A 24,250-nucleotide genomic window follows, 5' to 3' on the forward strand; every position below is an offset into this window, starting at 1 on the left:
AGACTCATAGTGGATGGATTTCCATTGATTTCCCCAAAAGACTTTTTTAAAAGAAAGTCAAAAAGTTGCTTTTAACCATAAATATATGTCCAGTGTGTGTGTGTGTGTGTGTGTGTGTGTGTGTGTGTATAGTAAACTTCTGAAAAATCTCTTCCTAGCCTGTCTCCACCAACTACCTATAGCTCAAAAATAATAAATTCCAGAACTTTATAGGTATAGTCCCATGTTCTCTATCTAATATGCAAGCATACATTTAACATACATATATGCATAAAAAATAATCTGTTCCCACAGGTTTCTTTGAATGTGTTCCCATGTACACATTTAAAACTACGTTAACCGTGACAGGCCTGCAATATTTTCTAGTTTGGTTTTTTTTTTTTTTAACAATGAGGATGTTTTATCTTACTAGCTGATAAAATAATTATAATATCTTAAAGGGAACTAGGACCTGTTAGACAAGTTTCTAGAGGAATGTAAAAAGCAAACACAGATAATGGATGAACTTTTACAAGGAAAAGCTATAGTCTCGGATCATTGAAATTAAATAGTCCAAATTAAAAGAGAAAGAAAGAAAGAGAAAAAAAACATGATTGGAAAGTCTAGATCTACATTTTTCACAGCCGGGAGTATGGTTCGCGGTTTCTCAGTTGAAAGAACAAGACTGTAAATTAAGCTGCTGGTTCATCCCCCACGTAAGGAGGCCAGGCTCACAGGGCGGAATATGTGTACACATAATTATCTTGAGGTGAGTTGTGGCGCTGGTGGAGGGAACAGGGAAGTGTTCAACAGCTTAAATGTGTTGCTCAAGATATTCCATTTGTGTAAGGGTAATGTTGATTTTACTGTCTCACTTATGAGACTTCTGAGCTGGAAATAACCTCGGCTGTCATATGGATAAGCTCATCTTCCAGATGAGAAAACAGCCTAAGAAATCGAGTGGCTTGGCCTGGTCACCAAGGGCATGGCGGTTAGAATGCAGATGTGGCGACATCCTTGTTCCTGGAACTGAACTGCCTCCAGCTCTGTGAGAAACAGAATGAGGAAAAGCTGAAACCATACCAGAGGAGCAAAGACATCAACAACCGAGGGCTCCCTCTAGTCCCTCGCTGGCAGGTTTCGCAACTCAGGGCTCAGAGCCGAGGACACCATCTAAAGGAGCAATGGCTGTACTCTTGTTGCAGGTACCTGGCACTTTGCCAGAGCTCGGCTGAGGGTGTGAAGTAACAGGGGCAGCCTGTCCCAGGGGGACTGAGAGGTAATGTGTGCGTCTCGGACTTTAAATATCCCACATGACCTTCAGCAGGGACAGCATTCTAGAGTCGAGATCTGACTTGATAGGTGAGAGTGCATAGGGTCCATTTTAAATCGTCAAGTGAGTCAGCCAAGAACGGCTGTCACTCAGCAAGAGAAAAGCTGGATATAAAATGATAAGAAGAATATTTCTGAGCCACCAAAGCTAACTTTTAAAAAGTCCTAAACTTAGAACTAAAGTTTTCTTCAAGATGTTCCATCACGCGTTTTGAGCCAACAATTACTTCCTGTCTCCGTTGATACATAGCTACTTGACGGTTTCAAAGGGAGGAAGTACAGACACACCATCCAGGAGACAGCCGTTCCACTGCCAGTGCACAGAGCCCCTCCTACACTTCCTACTGCGAATGTCACAGCAGATGCACATTTTAAGGTAGGTTATTAAAAGAGGCAGACGCATTTCTCCAAACAGTGAAATCTGGCTAGATTCTACCTACACAGGAGAACATGCTTGTTTGAACTTCCTTAGAGTGTATGACTGCACTGGATACTACACATTCTAAATCTATCCATCTGCCTGAAATTTTTGTCATTTCATTTTTCTTTAACGCTCAATAGTGTTCATATATGCATATGTATATATATATATACATATATGTGTGTATGTATGCATATACATGTGTTTGTACATTACATTTTCCTAAGTATAACATAGAAAGGCTAAAGGTTAAGGGATGAGGAAAGACTGAATGTAGGTAATAGACATGAGTCGTGAAAAAAGAATGCAGATAATTTCTAATTCTAACTTTCTCATGGATTATGTGTTTGCTATGGTGGATAAGTGCATAAGAATAGATCTGGGAGTAAAAGCATGAACTCCAATGTGAAGCTCCAGTGTGTCTTCTCCTGTCTACTTTAACCATACAGAAGTCCGCTGACTTGTACAGTCTTTGGCTCTGCTTAATTTCAATGTGAGGGTTTTCATCTTCTTCAACCTTTTTTATAATAATTTTTTTTTTTTTTGGTTTTTTCGAGACAGGGTTTCTCTGTGTAGCCCTGGCTGTCCTGGAACTCACTCTGTAGACCAGGCTGGCCTCGAACTTAGAAATCCACCTGTCTCTGCCTCCCGAGTGCTGGGATTAAAGGCATGCGCCACCACCGCCCGGCTATAATAAAATTTTTTAAAAGAGTTTTTAAATGGCGAGATGAGATGGGAGGAGCTCTGTAGGCATTGCGAAACCTCCCAGAAAACACTTAATCTGCTGTTATTTTAGAAAGGAGTTGCCCCAGGAGCAGTCAGGTCTTTTCACTGGGAGGACAGAGGTCTTGAAATCAACAAATGTACCAGAAGTACACAGCAGACGTCTGATTGCTCACTAAGGGATTGTTCAACTCAGAGAAATCTGTCGGAGACCTCCTGAAGATGAACTAAAGGAAAACCTTGTGGATATACTGGAGCCATGGAGACCACACAGCTCAGGTCTGGGTAGTGCTCCGTACTACAGCCGCCCTCTGTCCCTGTGGTCACCTACAAAGTTTTAAATCCCAAACTCTTAAGATCATGTCACCAGCCACACCAAGGAGCCAGCGTGTCTTAATAATAACAAAACATTTCGACCCCCCTTATCACCAGGAAAGTCCTTGTATTTCAATTAGGCTTACGTATCAGACTCTATGTTCTGAGAATGCCTAGAGAAAAATTTTCTGGAAACTTCCATAGATGCCTTGGTTACAAGCAGCATCTATGTCTTCAACAGTAAGCATGCGTGTGCCAGGCCTTTCTGCTCTTTCAATTTCAGGCCCTCCACGTTGTAAAAATAGGCCAGCTACTATTAGCTCCAAATGAAGTGAAAACGTAATTATTCTTGTGTATTGATCCTTGAAGATAGGCTCACAACACATAAAATGTTTACATTTACTGTGTTTATTACACAACCTGACGAAGATCTTTGTTTTTTGTTTGTTTGTTTGTTTGTTTGTTTTTCGAGACAGGGTTTCTCTGTGTAGCCCTGGCTGTCCTGGAACTCACTCTGTAGACCAGGCTGGCCTCGAACTCAGAAATCTGCCTGCCTCTGCCTCCCAAGTGCTGGGATTAAAGGCGTGCACCACCATCGCCCGGCTTGATGAAGATCTTTAAACAGTTAAATATCAGCAACCTATTTTGATTTTGTTATAGATGATATTGATTTAGAAAAAATATTGGGCCTGTGTGTCAAGCCGGGTTAGCAAATACATCGTAAACATTTTTTTTAAACAAAGAGCCATAAAATGGATTCAGTCTTAAAACAGGAAGTTAAATAATCCATATACTTGTACTATGAAATACCTACAATTTTTAAATTGGAGCTTTACTCTCTAGCTAGCATATTTCCCATGAAGAATAAGAAGTAGCTATTCTGGATCAAATCATAAAATTAATTCCCTAAACGATAATATAATACCCCCTTTAAGCTATAAAAATGTACTACTTGAACAGAACCTTTTTAGTTTTTTCGGAGGCCTGGAGAGCTGTTCATACACTTGTGCAGCCTTCTGGAACTTAGACCCTTTCTTCAACGGTTTCTTCTTTTTACTAGGAAATACGATGTAGCTGATGCCAGCCTTTCTTGATGCTTCAATGAGAGAAAAAGACAGGCATTTTAAGCTATCTGACTCATCTAAGGTTTCCAGGCTGCCTTTCAGGGAGAGGTTAAGCAGTGCCCTTTGTTTGGCGAGCTGGCGCTCCACCTCCTTCTTCTTCTGGTACGTCAGCTGTTCCAGGTTGCTGTCTATGTCATCCTTGATTACAAATGGTGGTGGGGTCCCTTCTTTGCTCAACTCAACTGTAGACTTTGATCTCTTAATAAGAAAACAGAGGTGGAAATATATGTAATCAGTTTAGTTGTTCTACATTTAAAACTAATACAATCACAGTGGCAATTCATGTGGTTTGGCTTGATTGAGTGAATATCAAAAAATATTCTCTTAAAGTTGTCACCGGTGTGTGTACGAACTGTGTGAAGTGGCCTTTTCCATCACGACATTCTCAGGCATGTGTGCAGTGTGCTTTGACCACACTCATCCCTGTCCTTCTCTTTTCCCCGACCCTAATGTCCTTCCTTTTCTCAAACAGTCTCCCTTCTACTTTTATGATTTTTAAAAATCTAGATCTAGATAGAAAATACCATATCTTTCCTTCTCCATCTGACCATCGTATGATGGCCTCCAGGCTATACCCATTTCCCCTCAAACGGAACAACTTCACCCTTCTTTCTGGCTGAGTACCGTTCAGTTGTGTGCATGCCACATAGTCTTCCTCCATTCCTGTATCTACCACTGAGGGCCTCTACCCTGATGATAACCCACCTCCACTCTGATTTCCCAGTGGCTACATTGATTTATGTCCCCACTGGTACTGCAAACAGATTCCCTTTGCCCACACCCTCGCCAGCACCTGCTGTCATTTGTTTTCTTGGTAATGGCTGTCCTAACTCGGATGAGATAAACTATCAAGGTAGTTCAGAAAGTTGTTGCTCGTGCTATTTTAGAGGGCTTTTCTTCAATAATTTCAAAGTTGGGCTGGAGAGATGGCTCAGCGGTTAAGAGCACTGACTGCTCTTCCAGAGGTCCTGAGTTCAATTCCCAGCAACCACATGGTGGCTCACAACCATCCGTAATGAGATTGGATACCCTCTTCTGGTGTGTGTGAAGACAGTGACAGTATACTCACAAACATGAAATAAATAAATAAATCTTTTAAAAAAAAAATAATAATTTCAAAGTTACATGTCTTACACTAAGGTACACAAAGCCGTCTGAACCGGGCTTTGGATATAAGGATCTAGTTTTACCCTTCGAGGGGTAGGTGCCCAGTTTTCCCACACTTGCTAAAGAGGCTATTTTGTTTGTTTGTTTGTTTGTTTGTTTGTTGCGGATACCCCAGGCCTTGTATTTTGATACTAATTCTCCTTTCCTGTGAAGGGCTGCAGAGGAGGTGTGAGTCATTACACAGGTGATTTCTAGTGAACTTTCTGCCCATCTTAATTTGTAAAATAAAGGCTGGAGCCAGTGATTGGGCAGAGGAAGGGGAGGTGGAGACGTAAAGGTTAGTGGGAAGAGAGCAGGGGGAGGACGACAGGAGGATGACTGGAGGAAGACAGTGGAGGAGGAAGACAACGGAGACAAAGGAGAACGACTGGGGAGAGGAGAAAGACGAAGGATGATGGAGGAGGACGACTGGGAAGCAGGAGGTAGAAGGACAGACATAGGGTCTGGAAAACTTTCAAGTTATAAGGTTCTCATAGCTGAGGAACAGAGTAGTGTAGGGGTATCTGCCCAACCTAGGCTTGCAGAATATATTCATAATTACTGAGTCATGTTTTCATTGACCGATCCTATTCGGGTTGGGGTCCTATTCGGGTTGGAGATTAAAATATCTCCCACAACAGTTTGTATTATGCTTTTGGCAACTGCTGACAGTCCAATGGCTCTGGCTGTGTGAGTTCTCCGTTATCACTGTCTTTGTGTCTGTCTGTGCTATTACGCTGCTATCTTTATTATCATGACAGTGGTATCATTTTAAAGCAGGTCCTACAATAACTCCGGCACGGCACTTTGCGCTCGGAGCTGATCTGGCTCATCAGGCTTTGTGCTTGTACAGAACTATTTTTCATTTCTTCGAAGGGTTTCACTGGAATTTTGATACTCATTGTAATGAACTTATAGATAACTTTTGGTAAGATGGCCATATTCATAATAGTAGCTTGGCCAACCATGAACGTGGGAGGTGTTCCCACCTTCCAGTGTCTTCCAAAATATTCTTCTTGTGTTTTATAGCTTTCATTGCAAAGATCTTTCACTTCCCTTGTTAGTGCTAGTTGGTTTTTATCAAAAATCCAGAAGTGCGAATTTCGCAAAAACTATTTATGTATTTAAAACGCACCCAAAGAGATTGTGGCCCTGCATTATTTATTATGCTTCCTATCTCATGAGGCTACAACTAACTCAAAGTGTGATAATAAGAAACAGCGTATCTCTTCAAACTTTGGGGAAAATGCATGATCTTCGGTTGCTATAAATACAAACATTTTTCAGATATAGTAGCCAAAAAAAAAAAAAAGTTACAATACCTTTAACCGTGTATATGGTGTACTGGAATGCTTTTGGATATTCTCATATGATGCAGACTTTTTTATTATTAATGTCTGTGAAATAATCAGGGGAAAAAATACATTAACCATAGTTACTGTTCAGCAAGCTAAAGCAAAGCAAACTCATATGAGAGTTGAGTGATAATTTCTGTAAGTGAAAAGTACAAGCACTAATTAAAATACGTGTTCTGACTTATTAAGTCATTTTCTTAATAGAGTAGAGCAGGACTTAAGACCTGTCACTTCATTTAGTCAAGAAATTATAGAAATGAAAATTCTTTGTTTTAAATTTAAGTTGTTTTAAGCCTAAGACAGCAAAACTGAAGAACCTGTGGTGTACAGATGCTCTGGGCAAAGCATCCTTTCTGTTGTGTATGGAGCTGTGCTCTGGGGCGAAGCTTCCTTGCTGGTATAAGTGGAAATGATTTTGAACGTTCTAAGGGGATGCTGACACATGAGGATATGTTAGACAGAACCGAGAAAGAAATGTATCCTAAACAGTCCTCTTTTTCTACTTTTACTAATGTTTCAGAATTTTATACATGCATATAACGTGTTTTGATCTAATGCAACCGCCAGTCACCTTCCCTGCAATTCTTCCTGTATGTCCTCAACCACGTTTCCTTCCCATCCTCACGGGCTCCAGTCTGTGAGATCTACTGATTCTCCTTAGGGCAGACCATGTGTGCATAGTTTGGAGCTATCTACTGACATACCATAGCCTCTGATGTTCTTCAGCCCTGACTCTCCCGCCACAGCAGTCATAAGTTGTCAATTACTTGTCAGCTAGGGGTAGAATCTCATGAGTCTGTGCACACCCCACATTGGTATTTTGTCTGGACTAATATTCTGCAAGTCTTGTGCAAGCTGGAAAGTCCCTTTTTATCATAAGAAGCCTCAACCTTTCACTTCAGGGGAGGCAACCATATAAGCATCACCAAGATGGGTACTATTCTACTATTACATTTAGAGTAAGAAAGCACTGTCAAGGTAGAGCAGAAAACAAGAATGTTCCATATTCCTAGACAAAGAAAAAGCAGTATCTACAACCCAAAACAGGTGTACTGTAAACAGAGTATAATCTGGGTGCAAAGAGAACAGGGGAGGTCAGTTTTGGATAGGCAAGAACCTGGATACAGCACAGCTGCTGGACAGGGACAAAGGTATCCCCATGGATTGCAAAGATACTAAGAACATCCCAGGCCTCAACAAACATAGAGAAGTGTGCCAGCCTTTTCAGTTCACGAGGACTGTAGTGGAAGCAGAGTGTGGGAGACACATGAATGCTAGACGGATGTAGAAACACATAGGTGATACACACTTGAGACCAGGCTGTGAGGCTTAGCTAAGCACTCTGGATACACTTATATGGGAGGTGGAGCTAGTCTTTGCTCAGATACCAGTGATGTAATCATATCTATGTCCTCCCAACTACAGCAGAATGGGGGTAAAGCGGCAGCTACTAAAGAGGAGACAGGATGACAGGAAGGTATAAGAGGTGCCATTGCCACAACCTAGAAATGAAAATGGCTTCCTGACCCAGAGTATAATTGGGTGATTTGGGTATTTTTAAAGGACAACTCCTGTTCTGGGTGCTGGAGATATAGCTGTGGTATAGGTAATGACACCCCACGCCAGTGAGGAATGGAAAGATCCAGCTCACATCAGGACGAGTAGCCAATAAATGGCGGCAAAGAGATAGCAAAACACTGACTGGGAATCACGACAATAGGCCAAATGTGCTTCCTGGAAATATGGGGGACAGGGGCAGAAATACAGTCAGCTTAGATAGATAGCTAGAAAGGGGGTGTGACCTGGCTCAGGACACTGAATCTCAGTGCTATATGGTGTTCAGCAGCTGAAGGTGTCAAGGTAGAGCACCAAGCTGAAGGCCCTAATAAAAAGAAAACTGTCTTAGTAGTTTATAGATACTGTTTTTTATTTATCTAGGAACATCAAACATACTTGCTTTCTACTCTACTGTGACAGTGCTTTCTTACTCTAAACTTAAATTTCAGGACATTAGTAACTAGGACACTAATATAATTAATAACGATATCCATAATATAAACTGCATATCTCTCTCAATCCTGTTCATGTCTTAATGGAGGAGCTGTCAGTACTCTGCCAGAACACTGAAATCACCGGAGCACACTCCGTTACCACTTACTCAGGCTGCACACAGCTTCCCCTTCGAGCCAAAATTGTCATGCGCATGCACTATAGAAATGATTTCTATAATAACGAGAAACAATTTCTGAGCTAAAGGAAGATATAGCAATCAACTTAAATTCAGAGTAAAAGTTGTAAGTACCTTAAAACTTCTTTTGGTGTAGGTATCTAAAATAATCTCCGTCTCCTTGGTTTCAGATAATTTCTCAGCTAAGAGTCTGCTTGTCTGAACACTCTGTGGTTTAAGAAAGGGATTAAGTTACATGTTAATTAATTTCATGAAATATTTTATAGTCACTGCTGTTTCACTGAACAACATTGTTAGCAAAATAAATAAAAGACCTGCCGTAAAAGAAATTACTCCCAGTGACACATGAAAGTCTAACTAGAGACTTCATATTAATAAAAAATCCACAATACAACTCATGCTTTTAATCGGGTGGGAACACACATGTGATTTCTACAAAGTGAAATCTTGGGAGTTATCAGTGACATTACATTCTCGTAGATTAGTACTGTATGTCTTCCACATCAACACTAGAATTATTAGCAAGACACACAATCAAGACAAACTATTAATTGAGTGTCTTCATTTTCAAGTACAAGCAAGTACTCTAAATATAAACAGGAGTGGAATTTTTCTTAAATGACTTAAGCTTTGGATTCTATCGCCCAATAACATTGCAATATATGTGTGTTCTTATAAGACCGAAGGGCTATACAAATTATACTCACTAAATGTGTTACTTCTTTATCTTATAGTCAGGGATTTTGGTGTTCAAAAACAACTAGGAGACAAATTTGACAAGCTGGCAGTTTTATGATTAGCGGATCCATGCTGTTCTTTATTTATCTGATGAGGTTCTAACTTTATGGTTGAAAAATACTGAAATTTAAAAATCAGTTTTTACAAGTATTGATGCTATTGTCATTAAAAATGGGGGAAAACTAAGGACTTAGTTTTTAAGGATTTAGGAATCCGACCCATTGGATTTTGATCATCCTTTTGTACTGTACATCTTAGGGTTTCTATTGCCGTCAAGAAACATCCTAACAAAACTCAGCGTGGGGAGGAAAGAAAGGGTTGATTTCACTCACACTGATACTTCACCATTTAAGGCAGGAACTCAAGCAGGGCAGGAAACCTGGAGTCAGGAGCTGATGCAGAGGCCATGGAGGATGCTGCTTACTGGCTTTCTCCCCATGGCTTGCTCAGCCTGCTTTCTTATACAACCCAGGACCACCAGCCCAAAGATAGCACCACCCACAATAGACTGTGCCCTACCTCATCAATCACTAATTAAGAAAATGCTGTACAAGTGCGTCTGCATCTTCTGGGGGCATTTTAACAACTGAAATCCCTTTCTCTCAGATGACTTTAGCTTATGTCAACTTGACATAAAACTAGTCAGGTCAGTGTATTTTTACAGAATAGCTGTAGCAAAATGATTACTAGTTATAGCAGAAACACACTTGGATATTACTGTTCTTCACATACTAACATACCTGAGATCTTCATAATCTGCCTGACTTTATAACTTAAGTCCTCAAATAAAATACTCTTCCAAGAAGAAAACAGGCTATTCTTATCTAGCTACAGTAAACATATAATTTAAAGAAGTAAAATTACTTACAGAGTAAATATATACATATATATTTACCATAACTTTATAAAATATATGGATACATTCATATGTACGTGTGACAACTATTTATATATATAAATATCTCCATGGTATCATCCAACCAATCCTGACTATAACAATAATTGCTTGACAAGTTATATAACAATTGTCTAGCCAATTTTATATCAGAAGCAATTATACTAGTTTATTATTAAATTACAGCAAAAATTAAAATACAGAAAATACATTCATTACCTCATATTTTGGATATAAAGTTTTTTTCATGGTTGATTCTGGAATAGCGAATTTGGGTGCAGTAAGATTCCAAAACATCTTTGAAGTTCCAGGATATGCAGACACCTTTGAAAATATTATTAAAAAAAAAAAAAAACTATGACACACTGTAACAAATATCCTCTAAAACCAAAAACCCAAGTTCCTGTCAAATTGTTTCTAATTGTTGAGAAAATGGCTTGATTTGTTACACAGCGTCTGAATGTCATGGGAAGATGACTTTACAAGCTGTCAACTTAAAGGACATCAAGTAAAGCTGGCAGTGGTGACTCGGTGACATGAGGGAAGCCACACTGGAGGAAAACTGACCAGAGAAACAGGAGGTACACATGCCATCTGTTTCGGAACTGTCACTTCTTGCTACGTGTGCTGACCAAGTTCTTACATATGTGCATGGGGAAATACGTATAGGTCATTCACAGAGCATACTAAATTAGAAAGTCCAGTTTAAATGTTCCTTAGGAGAGAAACAGATAAGTGAACATTATTATAAAGCTATTCAGATACAACAATTACAACCCATAGATGGGACTGACAAACAGTACTGAAAGGATTTCAGAAAAAAATTCATGCAAACTATTATTTATATAAATGTACTAGAACATACAGAGAGAGAGATTGCTTAGGATCGTATGTCGAGTTATCAAGTTATTAAGTCATAAACTTTTTAAAAAGGGATTTGTTTTAGAAAAGTAAGCCTGTCAGGGGTGCTACCAGAACTGTGGTAGCATTCGAATGACTTTGAATAACAAAGGTTGACGTTTAGCACAATGCAGAGCTTTAGAACACATTCAGCGGGTAAAGAGGAGTCCACAGCGGAATGCAGAACGTAACAACATATTCTAACTGTATTGTCAGTGTGCAGAACAACCTCATATTCTGGAGGGATGCAGAGCTCAGTGACTGGGAAGCTGTGGAGAACGTGAAGCTGAAGGAAAAGCAACAGAACGGACTGTGTGGTACTGGGCTTCAGCTGCTGACGCACCCACAGGATTACGGACTAGCAAGTCTGACACTTCCATCCACACATGCCGGACTACTGAATACAGGAGTGGCGGATGGTAGGAGTCAGTTTGCCGCTGTCAGAGTGAGAGTTTAAAGATAATGGAGGGGTAGCTAGGATGTCCCTTATCACAGTGGATTATGAACTCACATTTAGTCTAGTATAGATGTGGATGTTTACATATAGCAACATTTACAGATGCACATATTTACGTGAGTTAGTACACACAGACACACGATTTATAAATATTATTTTTATTAATCTTTACAAATCCCATAAGCATACTGTGATCATGTCCACTCCCACTACCCCTGTAAAAAGGGCAGCCTTATTACCCTTACTGCCTACCTACCTAAACACTGGGTTTTTTCCTCCTCCTCCTCCTCCTTCTTCTTCTTTTTGTCCACATCAAGTTCAGTTTGTATTGCCCTACCACTCTTGGGAGCGGGTATTCCATTCATGGGAGTAGCTAGCCAACCAGAGGTCACATCATTAAAGAAAACCGACTTCCTTCTCCCAGCTGCTATCGAATCCTCATGGCCCCTTGGCTGGTGCTGCTCACCTCCCTACTTCCACACTGCCATTTTGTCTAGCTTACACTTACATGGGTCTTGTGAGTTCGTGCGTGCTAATGCCCCACGGGAGACGAGTATTGAAGAGGTCAGCCCAGGAACTTTGGAAAGGTCATGGAACACTTGCCCTTCCAGAAGGGAGAGGTTAATTAACATTCCTCAGACCACAGGGGAGGGAACCGACCTGCTGGTGGAGACATATTCCACAAGACAGACCATTGGCCACCTACAAACAAGTGAAGTTGTTGCCACCTCATTCCCTAAAGACCAATCAGTTTAAAACGTCACATTGTTCTGCCAATCATATTGTACCTAATGGCTGCTGCCCTAAAAACTGTATAAAAAGCTCACTGAACACGCTGTGCGGTGTCACCACTTCACCCTCTATGTAGGATGTCCCTGATGCATTGGAACAGTAAATTTCTCTTGATTTTTGTATCTATTCCCGGCTCCATGTGGTTCACTCAGGGGGTCCCCGGTAAGCTAAGGCTGGCCAGAGTCTTACAGTATATTCTTGCTTTGTTGGTTGGCAAAGCCTAGAAGAAACAGTGCCTCCACAGCACAGGCATACATAATGTACAGATCTTGCTTAGTTTCCAATCACACAAATGGAACCAGGACACATCACACAACAAACCAGAAAATATATGAGTCTGGAACATTTTGTACTGTAAAAAACTACAGTGCCTTTAAAGACAAAAAAATTGTCCCTGGGTGCTCTGAATTTACATAGCATTGTGCTTTTCTTTATTTTTTTTTCATTTTTCTTTTATTGAAACTACATTTTCATATAATAAATTCTGATTATGCTTCCCCTCCCTCAACTGCCCCTAGATCCTCTCCCATTTTGCACCTACCCAAATCCATATCCTTTCTTGCTCTCACTAGAAAACACGGTCATCTAAAAAATAGTAATAAAATAAACTACGATACAATAAAAAAAAAAAAGCAAACAAACCAGAATAGAACAAAACAAAGAAAGAAAACTAAAGAGAGAGACAGACGGGGGAAAAAAAAGACAAAAACAACAGAAATCCCATAAAATACAAAACTGAAAACCGTAACATGAGCAAAAGACCTGAAAGATAAAAGAAAATGCCCAGATAAAAGACTATGAGACAATGATACTTCAAAAAAAAAAATAAACCACTGAGCTTGTCTTGTGTTGGCTACCTACTGACTGCCCTCAGAGTTGTATGTGCACCTGGTGAGACTCTGAGGGGGCAAACTAATTCTTCCTTCTCAAGGGGGTACCAATTGGAGTTAGTTAGCTTCTGGGTTACAGATGGGGACTTGTATCCACTCCCCTTCTCGGGACTGGGAGCCCTTCTAGCGTAAACCTGTGCACACCCTCTGCATGCTGCCACCGTCTCTGTGAGCTCCTTGTGTGTCAAGTCCTCCTGTGTTTAGAAGGCCTATTTTTTTTTTCTTGGTGTCTTCCATCTCCTCTGGCTCTTATATTTTCTTCCTACTCTTCCTCAGGGTCCCTGAGCCCTGAGGGGAGGGACGTGATGGTGACTCAGGACCAAGTGTTCCAAGGTCTCTCAGTGCTCTCTGCATACTGTCCAGCTGTGGCTTCTAACCTGAGGAGATCGGAATGGCATTGGGAGTCATCTTATTCGTCCGGTCCCTCAGCAGAACAGCAGCACTTGGTTCTCCCCTATTTCTGTGGGAAATACGTCTCATGTTCTTGACTAGTGAGCAGTGTCAGGGACGGTCTCCATCTGTCTCATGGAGTGAAATTCAGCCAGATATCGGTTGGTTACTCCCACAGCTTTGTGCCTCTTTTGTACTGGTGTGTTGTTTTACAGACAGTCCGCCATTGCGCATCAAAGGGTTTGCAGCTGGGTTGGTGTTGGCCTTTGTCTTCTGATAGCATACTGAGCACCTTCTAATACCAACAACACTAGCCTTGAGTAATGAAGGTGCTAGCGTGGCAACAGTGTGACTTCTTTCTGTTGGAAAAGTAGTATAGCTGTTGTCTTCAGGGTTGGGGCCTTGCAGTCAGTTGGAGGAAAACAACCAATAGCAATAGGATATTTGGCAATATCCTAGGTTGTCTGGGGTTCCCATGGGGGTCCTCTGGCCTACGACTTGATTATATATAACCCATTCTTAGAACAGGAGGCTTCATTTGGTGACTAGAGGCATTCTGCTTTTCAAAATATATCATTACTGCTGGGTTTAAGCCCTACCCTACAGTCAAAATAATCGTACCCTAAACTTTTAATTTTATCTGCAAAGTCTTTGTTTGTAAACTAAGAGCATGTTCACAGTACCAAGGGTTGGGACTTGGACATGTCTTCTGGAGAAACCTGTTCAACTACTACTATATTACTGATAGAGGCAGTAGCATGAGCATGAGAAAAAAATCCCCATACTGTGTTTGTAAAGATATAATAAAACAATAAATATAAGTAGTTTTTAAAAAGCTTGCATGGAAGAAATTATTTAGGCATTCATAAAAAGATGTTGAGAAACTTTGGCATTATTTTGAAATAATTGCTCTCTGAAAGCTTGATATTATTGGAAATTTTAAGTTTATTGACTTGTGAAACTATTTAAGTGGACTAACTATACATGCCAAAAGTAAATGGGCAGGAAGGATTGTAAAGCATCAATTTTCAAGCACCACTAAAGCATTAGCTACGAATTCTTGATGGTGACATTTTCTGAATTATAGATGAACATAGGAAATGCCAGGCAAAGAAAAAGTTACAATGATATTTTATAAGAATATTTGTATTTCTAGTCAAATACATGCCTCTACCACCCCACATATTTGATGAATATTTCCTATCTACCAGAAGAACTCTTAAGGAAAGAAAGGCAGACTTCATAATTGCCAGGTTAATTTTTTCCAGTTTAAATGTCTGGCCTCAGTTGTCTTCAGTCTTTCTAGGCATACTGCAAGTAAGATACACAGGCCTATAGCCCAGGAGTGCTTGCTAAAAATCAATAAATTCATCCCGAAGAAGGTAATGATTTTTGCCAAAGAATATCTAGAAATTAAGAGAAACCCGGGCATGCAAATGATGTGTCACGATACAGTACAGTCTTTCCTCCTATGCTGTAGATAAGGGTTACTGCAGCTTGGACCTAGAACAAGGTTATCATCCCGGATGTGAGGAAGATGCAAACCTCTAAGAAGGAGGCTGATCAACAGTACTCTGCTTTTAAGGAAAGGGTAAAGCTGTCCCTCCAGGAGAGCTTTCATCAAATTAAACCAGTAAGGCAATGTTAATCATGGGAACGCACTCTGCAGTGCTCTAAATATTCTAAGGGAGTTTGACTAGCTTGGCTACCGGCACTAGAATTTGAGAGGAAGGGAGAGAACACATAGGAACTGAACCACTAGTTAAAAACCATTAGACTTCCACTTACTGTCTAACAGAACCTGTAAGGTTATGGAAATATAAATAGGTATACATATGTGGCTATAAGCTTATACAAATTAGTATTAGAACCTAGTACTAACAACTCATATTCACGCTTATGACCTAAGGTCAGAACATTCTGTTCATTGGGGGAGACAGGTGTGAATTTATTTCAAGGTATTAAAACCCCATATAAATGAAACCTAAGGTAGGACACCAGTTTTCAAAATCTATTCTGGGAAGAGCCAGCAGCCAGACTGTACTCTCAGAAGTAGAGCTAGCAGCTGGGTAAGCCAGTCAGACCCTCCTGGATGTGCCCAGCCAGGGGCTGGGATGATGGTGGTGACACAATTTCCCCCAGAGGGCCATGCAAACTTCCATGGCCTGTGTTGCAGCCTGAAACCACAGGTTTTATGGGCACCAGGGATAGAGGAGCTAGCCATTGATGTGAGTGGCCGGCACTGCCACTTGAGGCCATGGTGGTCAGGACAGCCTCCAAGGGCTTTGTCTGGGTCTGTGGTTCTACTGCAGTGGAGGCCATGTTCATGGTCTGTGGTGTTACCAGAAACTATGTAGAGGCCCATGGTCCGGGCTACCACTGGCTCTGAAGAGCAAGGAAACTACTTGTGCTGTGATATCTACGACTGCAGATGCACAGTTGTAAGGAGGGACAGGGAAGGCTTCCGGGACGACCCTTGCCACCCCAATAGCCCACCCTCCAAAGTAAGAGCCTAGACAGGAAGCCATTGAAATGCTGAGGTTAGCTCTCCACAACTGATGGCTTCTAGCAGAGGTCTGGGAGGGGAAAGACTCGGGTCTATTTAAGGGGTGAGCCATTGAGAGTGTGGCCATACTCCAGTAATGGAGAGTTCTCTTTTCTTATTTTTATTTATTTATTTATTTATTTATTTATTTATTTATTTTTACCTTTTTGGGGTGTCACAAGGAGGTGGACCTCGAAGGACGAGGAAGAAATTGTGATTTGGGTGCATGATGTGAAACTCCCAAAGAATCAATAAAAAAGTTATGTGGGAGGAAAGAAACAAAATATATTCTGATATACAGGAAAAGATCACTTTGCTTTTTTACTATGTTGATGTTTGCACCGACGGTGGAACGCAAACATGAGTAGCAAAAGGGATGATGTCACCATGAACCTGGGATGGTGCCACCATGAACCCAGACAAGTCAACTTTAAGAAACACAAAACACGGTCAAGTTTTCTAAATCTCAGCCACTCAGTACACATAGGAACACATCTTCTTCGTGTTCACTGTGATGAGGTGAGAAGACCTCGAGGGAGGTATAAAGGTGGTTTCTGAGGAGAAGCAGGTGTACGGCTATTTGAGTTGTGAACTAGAGTAGCCAGTCTTTATCTAAAAAGGATAAAAAGCAAACTATGGATAGTGAGAAATTGGTTATATGGCCAGTGTTTTCCTAAAAAGAAAGATGTAGACCTGTCGGTGCCAGAACTTCAGCCAACAGAAAGGGGCTTCTGGCCAAACACTAGAACTTTAGAAAGCTATGGCACTCTCTATGACATTGTCACATCTCCATTGGCAAAGATTTTGGCAATATAAAAATGGGGTTGTTCCACAGGATCATCTCACTGAATGTAGAAAAATGTCTTTGACAAAATCCAACAGGCCTTCATGATAAAAGACCTGGGGAGATTAAGGATATGAGGGACATATCTAAACATAATAAAGGTAGTTTACAGCAAGTCTATACCCACATTGAATTAAATGGAGAGAAACTCAAAGCAATTACACTGAAATCAGGAACAAGACAAGGCTGTCTACTCTCTCTGTGTCTATTCAATACAGTACTTGAAGGCCTACTTAAAGGAGATCAAATAGATACAAATTAGAAAGGAAGAAGTTGAAGTGTCATTATTTGCAGATGATAAGATAGTATACACAGACACTCCACTACCAGAGCCACAGCTCAGTCTGCCTCCCAGGAGGCCTGCTCTGACTTGGGACAACCAGTGAGACACTCATACCCCAGTCCCCCCCACTCCCTGCCTGCTGCCTCCTGACCCTGCAAGCCCAGCAGTCTTGAGGTTTGCCCCATTGCCTCTGTGCTCCATCTTCAGTCCCACACCTCTAACTGCAATCCCAGATTTGTACTCTACTCCCTGGGCCACAGCTCAGCCTGCCTCCCTTGAGGCCTGCCACCCTGAACAACCAGCTCAGCCAGCCTCACTGGAGGCCTGTTGCCATCCAGGATAACCAGGACAACCAGCTCTACCTGCTTCCCAGGAGCCCCGTTGCCACCTGGGTCAACCAGAGGCCTACTGCCATGAGGGACTACCAGTTCTACCTATAACCCCAGAGACATGCTGCCACCAGAGACTACCAGGCCAGACAACACTAGAGGCAAGCAGATGGCTAAAGGCCAGTGGAAGAGCACAATCAACAAAAGCCAGAGCAATATGGTACCATTGGAACCCAGATCTGCTACTACAGAAAGCCCTGGATATCTTAACAGACCTGAAGAGCAAGATAACAACCTTAAACCAAATCTTTTGAAGAATTAGAGGCCTTTAAAGGGAAAATAAGTAAATCCCTTAAAGAAATACAGGAAAATACAATCAAACAGATAGAGGTCTTTAAAGAAGAAATGAATAAATATGAACAAATATAGGAAGATATAATCAAACAGGGGGAAAGAAATGAATAAAACTGTTCAAGACCTGGAAACAGAAATAGAAGCAATAAAGGCAACCCTGGAGATGGAAACCCTAGAAAAGAGAACAGGAGCTACAGATGCAGGCATCACCAACAGAATACCTCAGGCATAGAAGATAAAATAGAAAAAAAAAATGATACATCAGTTAAAGAAAATCCAGAATCTAAAAAACTTCTAGCACAAAACATTCAGGAAGTTTGGGACATGATGAAAAGACCATACCTAAGAATAATAGGATTAGAAGAAGAAGAAGACTCCCAACTTGGAGGCCCAGAAAACATCTTCAACAAAATTATAGAAGAAAACTTCCCTAACCTAAATAAAGAGATGGCCATAAACATACAAGAAGCCTACAGAACACCAAATAGACTAGACCAGAAAAGAAAACACTCCTGCCACATAATAATCAAAACAATAAATGTACAGAATGAAGAAAGAATATTAAAAGTTGCAAGGGGGAAAGGCCAAGTAACATATAAAGGCAGACCTATCAGAATTACACCTGACTTCTCAACTGAGAGTCTAAAAGCCAGAAGGGCCTGACCATAAGAGAACACAGATGTCAACCAACAACTTTCAATTACCATTGATGGAGAAACCACAATATTCCATGACAAAATCAAATTTAAACAATTCTTTTCAACTAATCAAGGCCTACAGAGGATACTAGAAGGAAAACTCCAATACAAGAAAGGTAAATACACCTAAGAAAACATGAGAAATTAATAATTTTATAGCAAAATCAAGAGAAACACACCACACACACACAAACACACACACATATACACCCACACCACCACCACCAACAACAACAACAACATTGAAATAATAGAAAATAACAATCATTGATCATTAATATCTTTCAATTTCAATGAACTCAATTCACCAATAAAACAACACAGGCAAAAAGACTAAAATACTTAAACAAGATCCATCATTCGACTACATACAAGAAATACAACTCAGCAACAAAGATAGACAACTACCTCAGCGTAAAGAACTGTCCAAGCAAATGAACCCAAGCTGGAGTAGCCATTCTAACATCTAATAAAATAAACTTTTAACCAAAAATAATCAAAAGAGATTGGAAGGCACATTTCATGCTCATCAAAAGAAAAATCCACCAAGATGACTTTTCAATTCAGAACATATATGCCACAAATGTCAGGGCACCAACATTCATTTAAAAAAAGAAAAGTGAATTTTGCAGTCAAATGGATGGGATAAGAAAATATCAACCTGAGTGAGGTAACCCAGTTCCAAAATGACATGCATAGTGTGAACTCAGTTATAAGTAGATATTAGCCATAAAATATAGGATACCCATTCTACACTCCACAGATTCAAAGAAGCTAAACAAAAAGGAAGGTCCAAGTGAGGATGCTCGGATCTCACTTAGAAGGTGGAATAAAATAGTCATTGAAGGCAGATGGAGGGAGGGAACTGGTTGGGTAAAAGAATGGGGAGGGGTTCAGGATCAAGGAGAGAATCTCAAGGAGAATCAAGGAGATGAATCTCCTCATCTCAGGATGAGGAAAGACAGGAGAGAAGGTCAGGAGAATAAATGATGGGGAAGGAAGGGTGAGGGGCATCTCTAGGACGTGGCAAAGTCTTGGGATGGGAGAGGCTCCCAGGAGTCTATGGGGTGACTTCAGCTAAGATTCCTAGCAGTGAGCATATGGAACCTGAAGTGGCCACCTCTCATAGCCAGGCAGGGCCCCCAGTGTAGGGATAAGGACACCAACCCACTCACAAAAATTTTGATCCAAAATGTGTTCTGTCTACAAGAAATGCAGGGACAAAGATGGAACAGAGACTGAGAGAATAGCCACCCATTATCTGGCCCAACTTTAGACCCATGTCAAGGGCAAGTACCAGCCCCTTACACTATTAATGCTACTCTATTATGTTTGCAGACAAGGGTCTATCATAGCTGTCCTCTGGGAGGCTCCACCTACATAGGACCACAGCCAAACATTGGATAGAACTGGGAGAATCTCATGGGAGCACTGGGAGAAAGACTGAGGACTCTGAAAGGGGTAGGAACTCCACTGGAAGATCAACAGAGGCAAACCTGGACCCTTGTGGGCTCTCAGAGACTGAACCACCAACCAAAAAGCACACGTGGGCTGGACCTAGGACTCCCACACATGTGTAGCAGATGTGCAGTTCAGTCTTCATGCAGGTCCTCCAAAAACTGGAGCAGGAGTTCTCACTAAAGCTGTTGCCTGTCTGTGGATCCTGTTTCCCTAACTGGGATGGCTTGTTTGGCCTCAGTGGGAGAAGATATACCTAGCCCTCCAGAGACTTAATGTGCCAGGGTGGGGGAATACCCAGGGGTGGGGGCTCTACTCTCTCTACTTCAGGTGGGGGTCAGAGATCAAGATACAGAGTGAAGGAATTAATTAATTAATTAATTAATTAATTAATTTTTTTGGTTTTTTGAGACAGGGTTTCTCTGTGTAGCCCTGGCTGTCCTAGAACTCACTCTGTAGACCAGGCTGGCCTCGAACTCAGAAATCCACCTGCCTCTGCCTTCCAAGTGCTGGGATTAAAGGCGTGCGCCACCACCACCCGGCATTAATTAATTAATTAATTAAGGTGTATGTCATCACCCCACTCAGTTAAAAAATAAAAACATAGTATACATAAATGACTATAAAAATTCCACCAGAGAACTCTACAGCTGATAAACACTTTCAGTAAAGTGTCTAGATATAAGATTAACACACACATCTTTAAATCTCTAAAACAGTCCTCTTAGCTGAGGTCATGTAATTCCTTATATATATTTTTCAATTCTCTATCCTTCCAAACAAAAATTTTAAAGTGTTCTGTTGTCTTCTCTTTTGGGGAAGAGATTTTACAGAATTAGTGTTAATTCTTTCTTAAGTACTTGGTAGAACTCTGTCCAATAAATTGGCTGGAGAAGGAGGGTGTTTCTTAATCTTTCCGTTTCCTTACTAGTTATGGGGCTATTCAAATCTTCTGTTTTTCATGTTGGATAAGTTGTAGTTCTCTGTGAAAGAGATCTCCAAGCTATGTACAGAGAATTGCTTACGACATCACTATCATGCCGTTGTCTTCTGCTCTCTTCCGGAGTCTGTGGAGACTTTCTCCTCTCTAGTACCACGAATTTGTGACTTCTTTCCTCACCTTCCTTAGAGATTAATTTAGTGATCTATTCAAAGAACTGGATGCTCTGCTCTCCTGTGTTTGATTTTACCAAACCCTGCTCCTTTTACTCCTTTCTGCCTATGTTGGGCGGCTTTGTACCTCTATTTCTTGGTTCTTGAGGTGGGAGTTCAAGTTACTGATTTGGAATTTTCTCTTTTCTATTGTAATATCTAATCCTTTAAAATTTTCTTGTCTGCCGTCTTCCGGTTGGCCCCCTTGATTTCTAATATGTTGCATTTCATCAGTTTGGTAGACTTTCAGTATCCAGAGATGTTCTCTTCAACCACTGACTATTTATAGCAGAGTTGTTTGATGAGCACTTTAAGTCTTTCTGGCATTCACTGTCACTGAGTGTCTTCAGAGTGTCTGCACTTAACTAAGGGCCGTTGTGTTTACAGTGTTGTCGCTTTCTTTTTGTATTCTCTAGTTTCCTTTGTTTCTCTTTTTTCTGTTTTTTCTCTGAGTTATTTGAACATATTTTGGATTGTACTCTTACTTTCTATTGTTTTAGGTATATCTCTTTGTATGGATTTAATTTATTGGCCCAGGTATAATACAACAATCAATTTATGTCTATTGATGTCTTTATCCTAATTGTCCAAGTAGTATGTCATTCCCCATTTACGACATAACTGTTTTAAGTGTTTCTTTTCATATACATTTATAATGGGACCAGATTTAACTGGAAAACACACTGTGGAAACACAAAGAGAGGGAGATTCCACAGTAATGCCTGCTTTTCTCCTCCATGTGCTCTTTACTTCCAGATATCCTAAGATGTCTTTTGTTCTCCTCTTGTACTTGTGGCTAACTCAGGTGGCAACGAATTCTCTTGGTTTCCTTTCATCTGAGAAGGTCTTGATCCCACTTCATTCGTTTTTCTCAGGATTGAAGGGCTGAGTTTGACTCGTTTTCCTTCTCACTGGTTTTTATGAGAACTCCCATTCCACATGTTGTTTCTCCAAGAATGAAATGCCGTTCCCCTCTTGTTGCTTTCAGGACTTTCCTGGACTCTGGTTTCTAGTTTAGCTAACATGTGGTTTGCTATAGATTTCATTGCGCTTTATGTTTAGAGTTTCCACAGATTACTAAATCTATAGATTCACAGGATTTTGTCAAACTGCTAAATTCTCTACCATTACTTCTTACAATCTCTCCCTCTTTTTATTCTCCTTCTGGGTTATCATAGCACAAATATGAAATATTTCATTAATTCTTATTAATATTCCAGTGTGTTTTCCCTTTAATGTTTAGACTGGATGAATTTTATGTTCTGTCTTAAACTTCACTCATCTCTGATTCAAGCCATCCATTTTAGATTTTATTTCAGTTACAGTAATTGTTCAGGCTGAAACTAATATGTTTCTCCTCAGTATCTTCTATTTCTATACTTAGACTTTCTAATTCCTTTCTGAGTCTTTTATTATTTATTGCAAACGTGCCCATCATTTTTTAATGAATCATTTTATGATTTTCTTCCCAAAAATTTTTAGCATGTTATCTCATTGATAGCATCTGTTAAACGCTTTTCTATAGTTATTTTTCTTTATTTTGAAACATTTTCTTATTTTTAGTTATGTGCATATGCAGAGGGGTATATTATATGCACATGAGCGAGGTGCCCATAGAGGCCAGAAGACATAAAAGAGGAGGTAGTTGTGAACTTCCCAGCACGGGTGCTGGGGACTGAACTCAGGTCTTTGAGCAAGACCAGTACATGCTATTATCCACTAAAGGTATCTCTCCAGCCCACGCCCTTTTCTGTTTAGTAAAATGAGTAATTAGTAAAAATGAGACTTCTCATTTTTAAAATCTGGGTATTTTAAGCCTTATGTCATCGGGGTCGAATCTTACTTAAACCTTCTGGATGGCTGACACGCCACTATAGGAGTAGCTCATTGGATGATTGGATGGGGATGAAATTCCCACGTGGCTTCAGCTGACAGCGTAAACAGAAAATCTACTCGCCGCTCCATTGAGATGAAAGACTTGGCTTGCTCTTTCGTCACTTTTTTTTTTTTTTTTTTTTTTTTTACTATGGCAAAATGGATGGAAAAGGCAACTTTTCAGCTTTGAAAATAATAGAGATTGAAAAATAATCTTTTCGGCTCTTGGTCTCGGAGAATTCGACCCACACCTGACTGCCTCCACGGCTGTGGTCAGAAGCAGGTGGCACAGCGAAGGTGCCGACTCCTGGAAACCAGGAGCAGAGAGGCAGAGAAAAGGGAGACACCAGAGACGAGCAGTGCCCTCCAAAGACGCATCCTGTTTCCCTGTTCCTTCCTACACGGTCCATTTTCTTCCATAGCATCTACCATATCCCATCCATACATTTAAGGAGAACCCTGTGTCAGTGGATTAGATCACAGCACTCACAACCCAATCATTTCGCCAAAGCCAACACCTCAACTTTGCACTGGAAATAGTCTTCAAAACATAAGCCTTCAGCAAACATTTTATATCCAAGTCACAATACAGCTCCATACTCATCCCACCTTAGCAACAATCTGACAAGGATGCTGGCGTGTTTTGAGACAGTCTGGCAAGGAACCGACACGTCACCAGACCTTTCCTGGTAGAGGCGGGGAGTGAAAGCATACTGTGTTTCTGTGGTGTCGGTAATTACTTTCTAAATGAAAATGGTTTGTTTTGTAGCACATCCTAAAATAATGAAATAGCATGTTTTCACTGGGGCATGTGTGCACGTGTTAGGTTATATACTGCTGTAGTATGTGTGAGGTGTGTGTGTGTGTGTGTGTGTACACCTATTGGTGTTTACAGATTTCCAAGTTTTATGTGTCAAGTCCAAAACATATGCAGTAAAAAGAAACTCCAGGCACTTATGCAGTATTATGTCACTCTTTGTGTCCTAACATTCCTAGATATTGTGCTTTCTTCTCTCCACTTTTAGAGTTGTCTTGGGTTTGTAATATCCAGAGTTTTCAGGATCTTG

The 24,250-nt window shown here is 40.6% G+C and overlaps 1 protein-coding gene across 1 annotated transcript in view; it reads right to left on the reverse strand.

Moving 5' to 3' along the window:
• Positions 1-24,250, reverse strand: part of Ttc6 (tetratricopeptide repeat domain 6) — a 153,562-nt gene that overhangs the window by 74,399 nt on the left and 54,913 nt on the right. Inside the window, exons 7-10 of the mRNA XM_028782530.1 lie at positions 10,436-10,540; positions 8,698-8,790; positions 6,363-6,437; positions 3,734-4,092 (exon numbers count right to left, since the gene is read on the reverse strand). Coding sequence (XP_028638363.1) covers positions 3,734-4,092; positions 6,363-6,437; positions 8,698-8,790; positions 10,436-10,540 — 632 coding nt within the window. The remainder of the gene's footprint in view (positions 1-3,733; positions 4,093-6,362; positions 6,438-8,697; positions 8,791-10,435; positions 10,541-24,250) is intronic.

Source organism: Grammomys surdaster, unplaced genomic scaffold (genome assembly GCF_004785775.1).
Source record: "Grammomys surdaster isolate TR1022 unplaced genomic scaffold, NIH_TR_1.0 98, whole genome shotgun sequence".
Taxonomy (NCBI): domain Eukaryota; kingdom Metazoa; phylum Chordata; class Mammalia; order Rodentia; family Muridae; genus Grammomys; species Grammomys surdaster.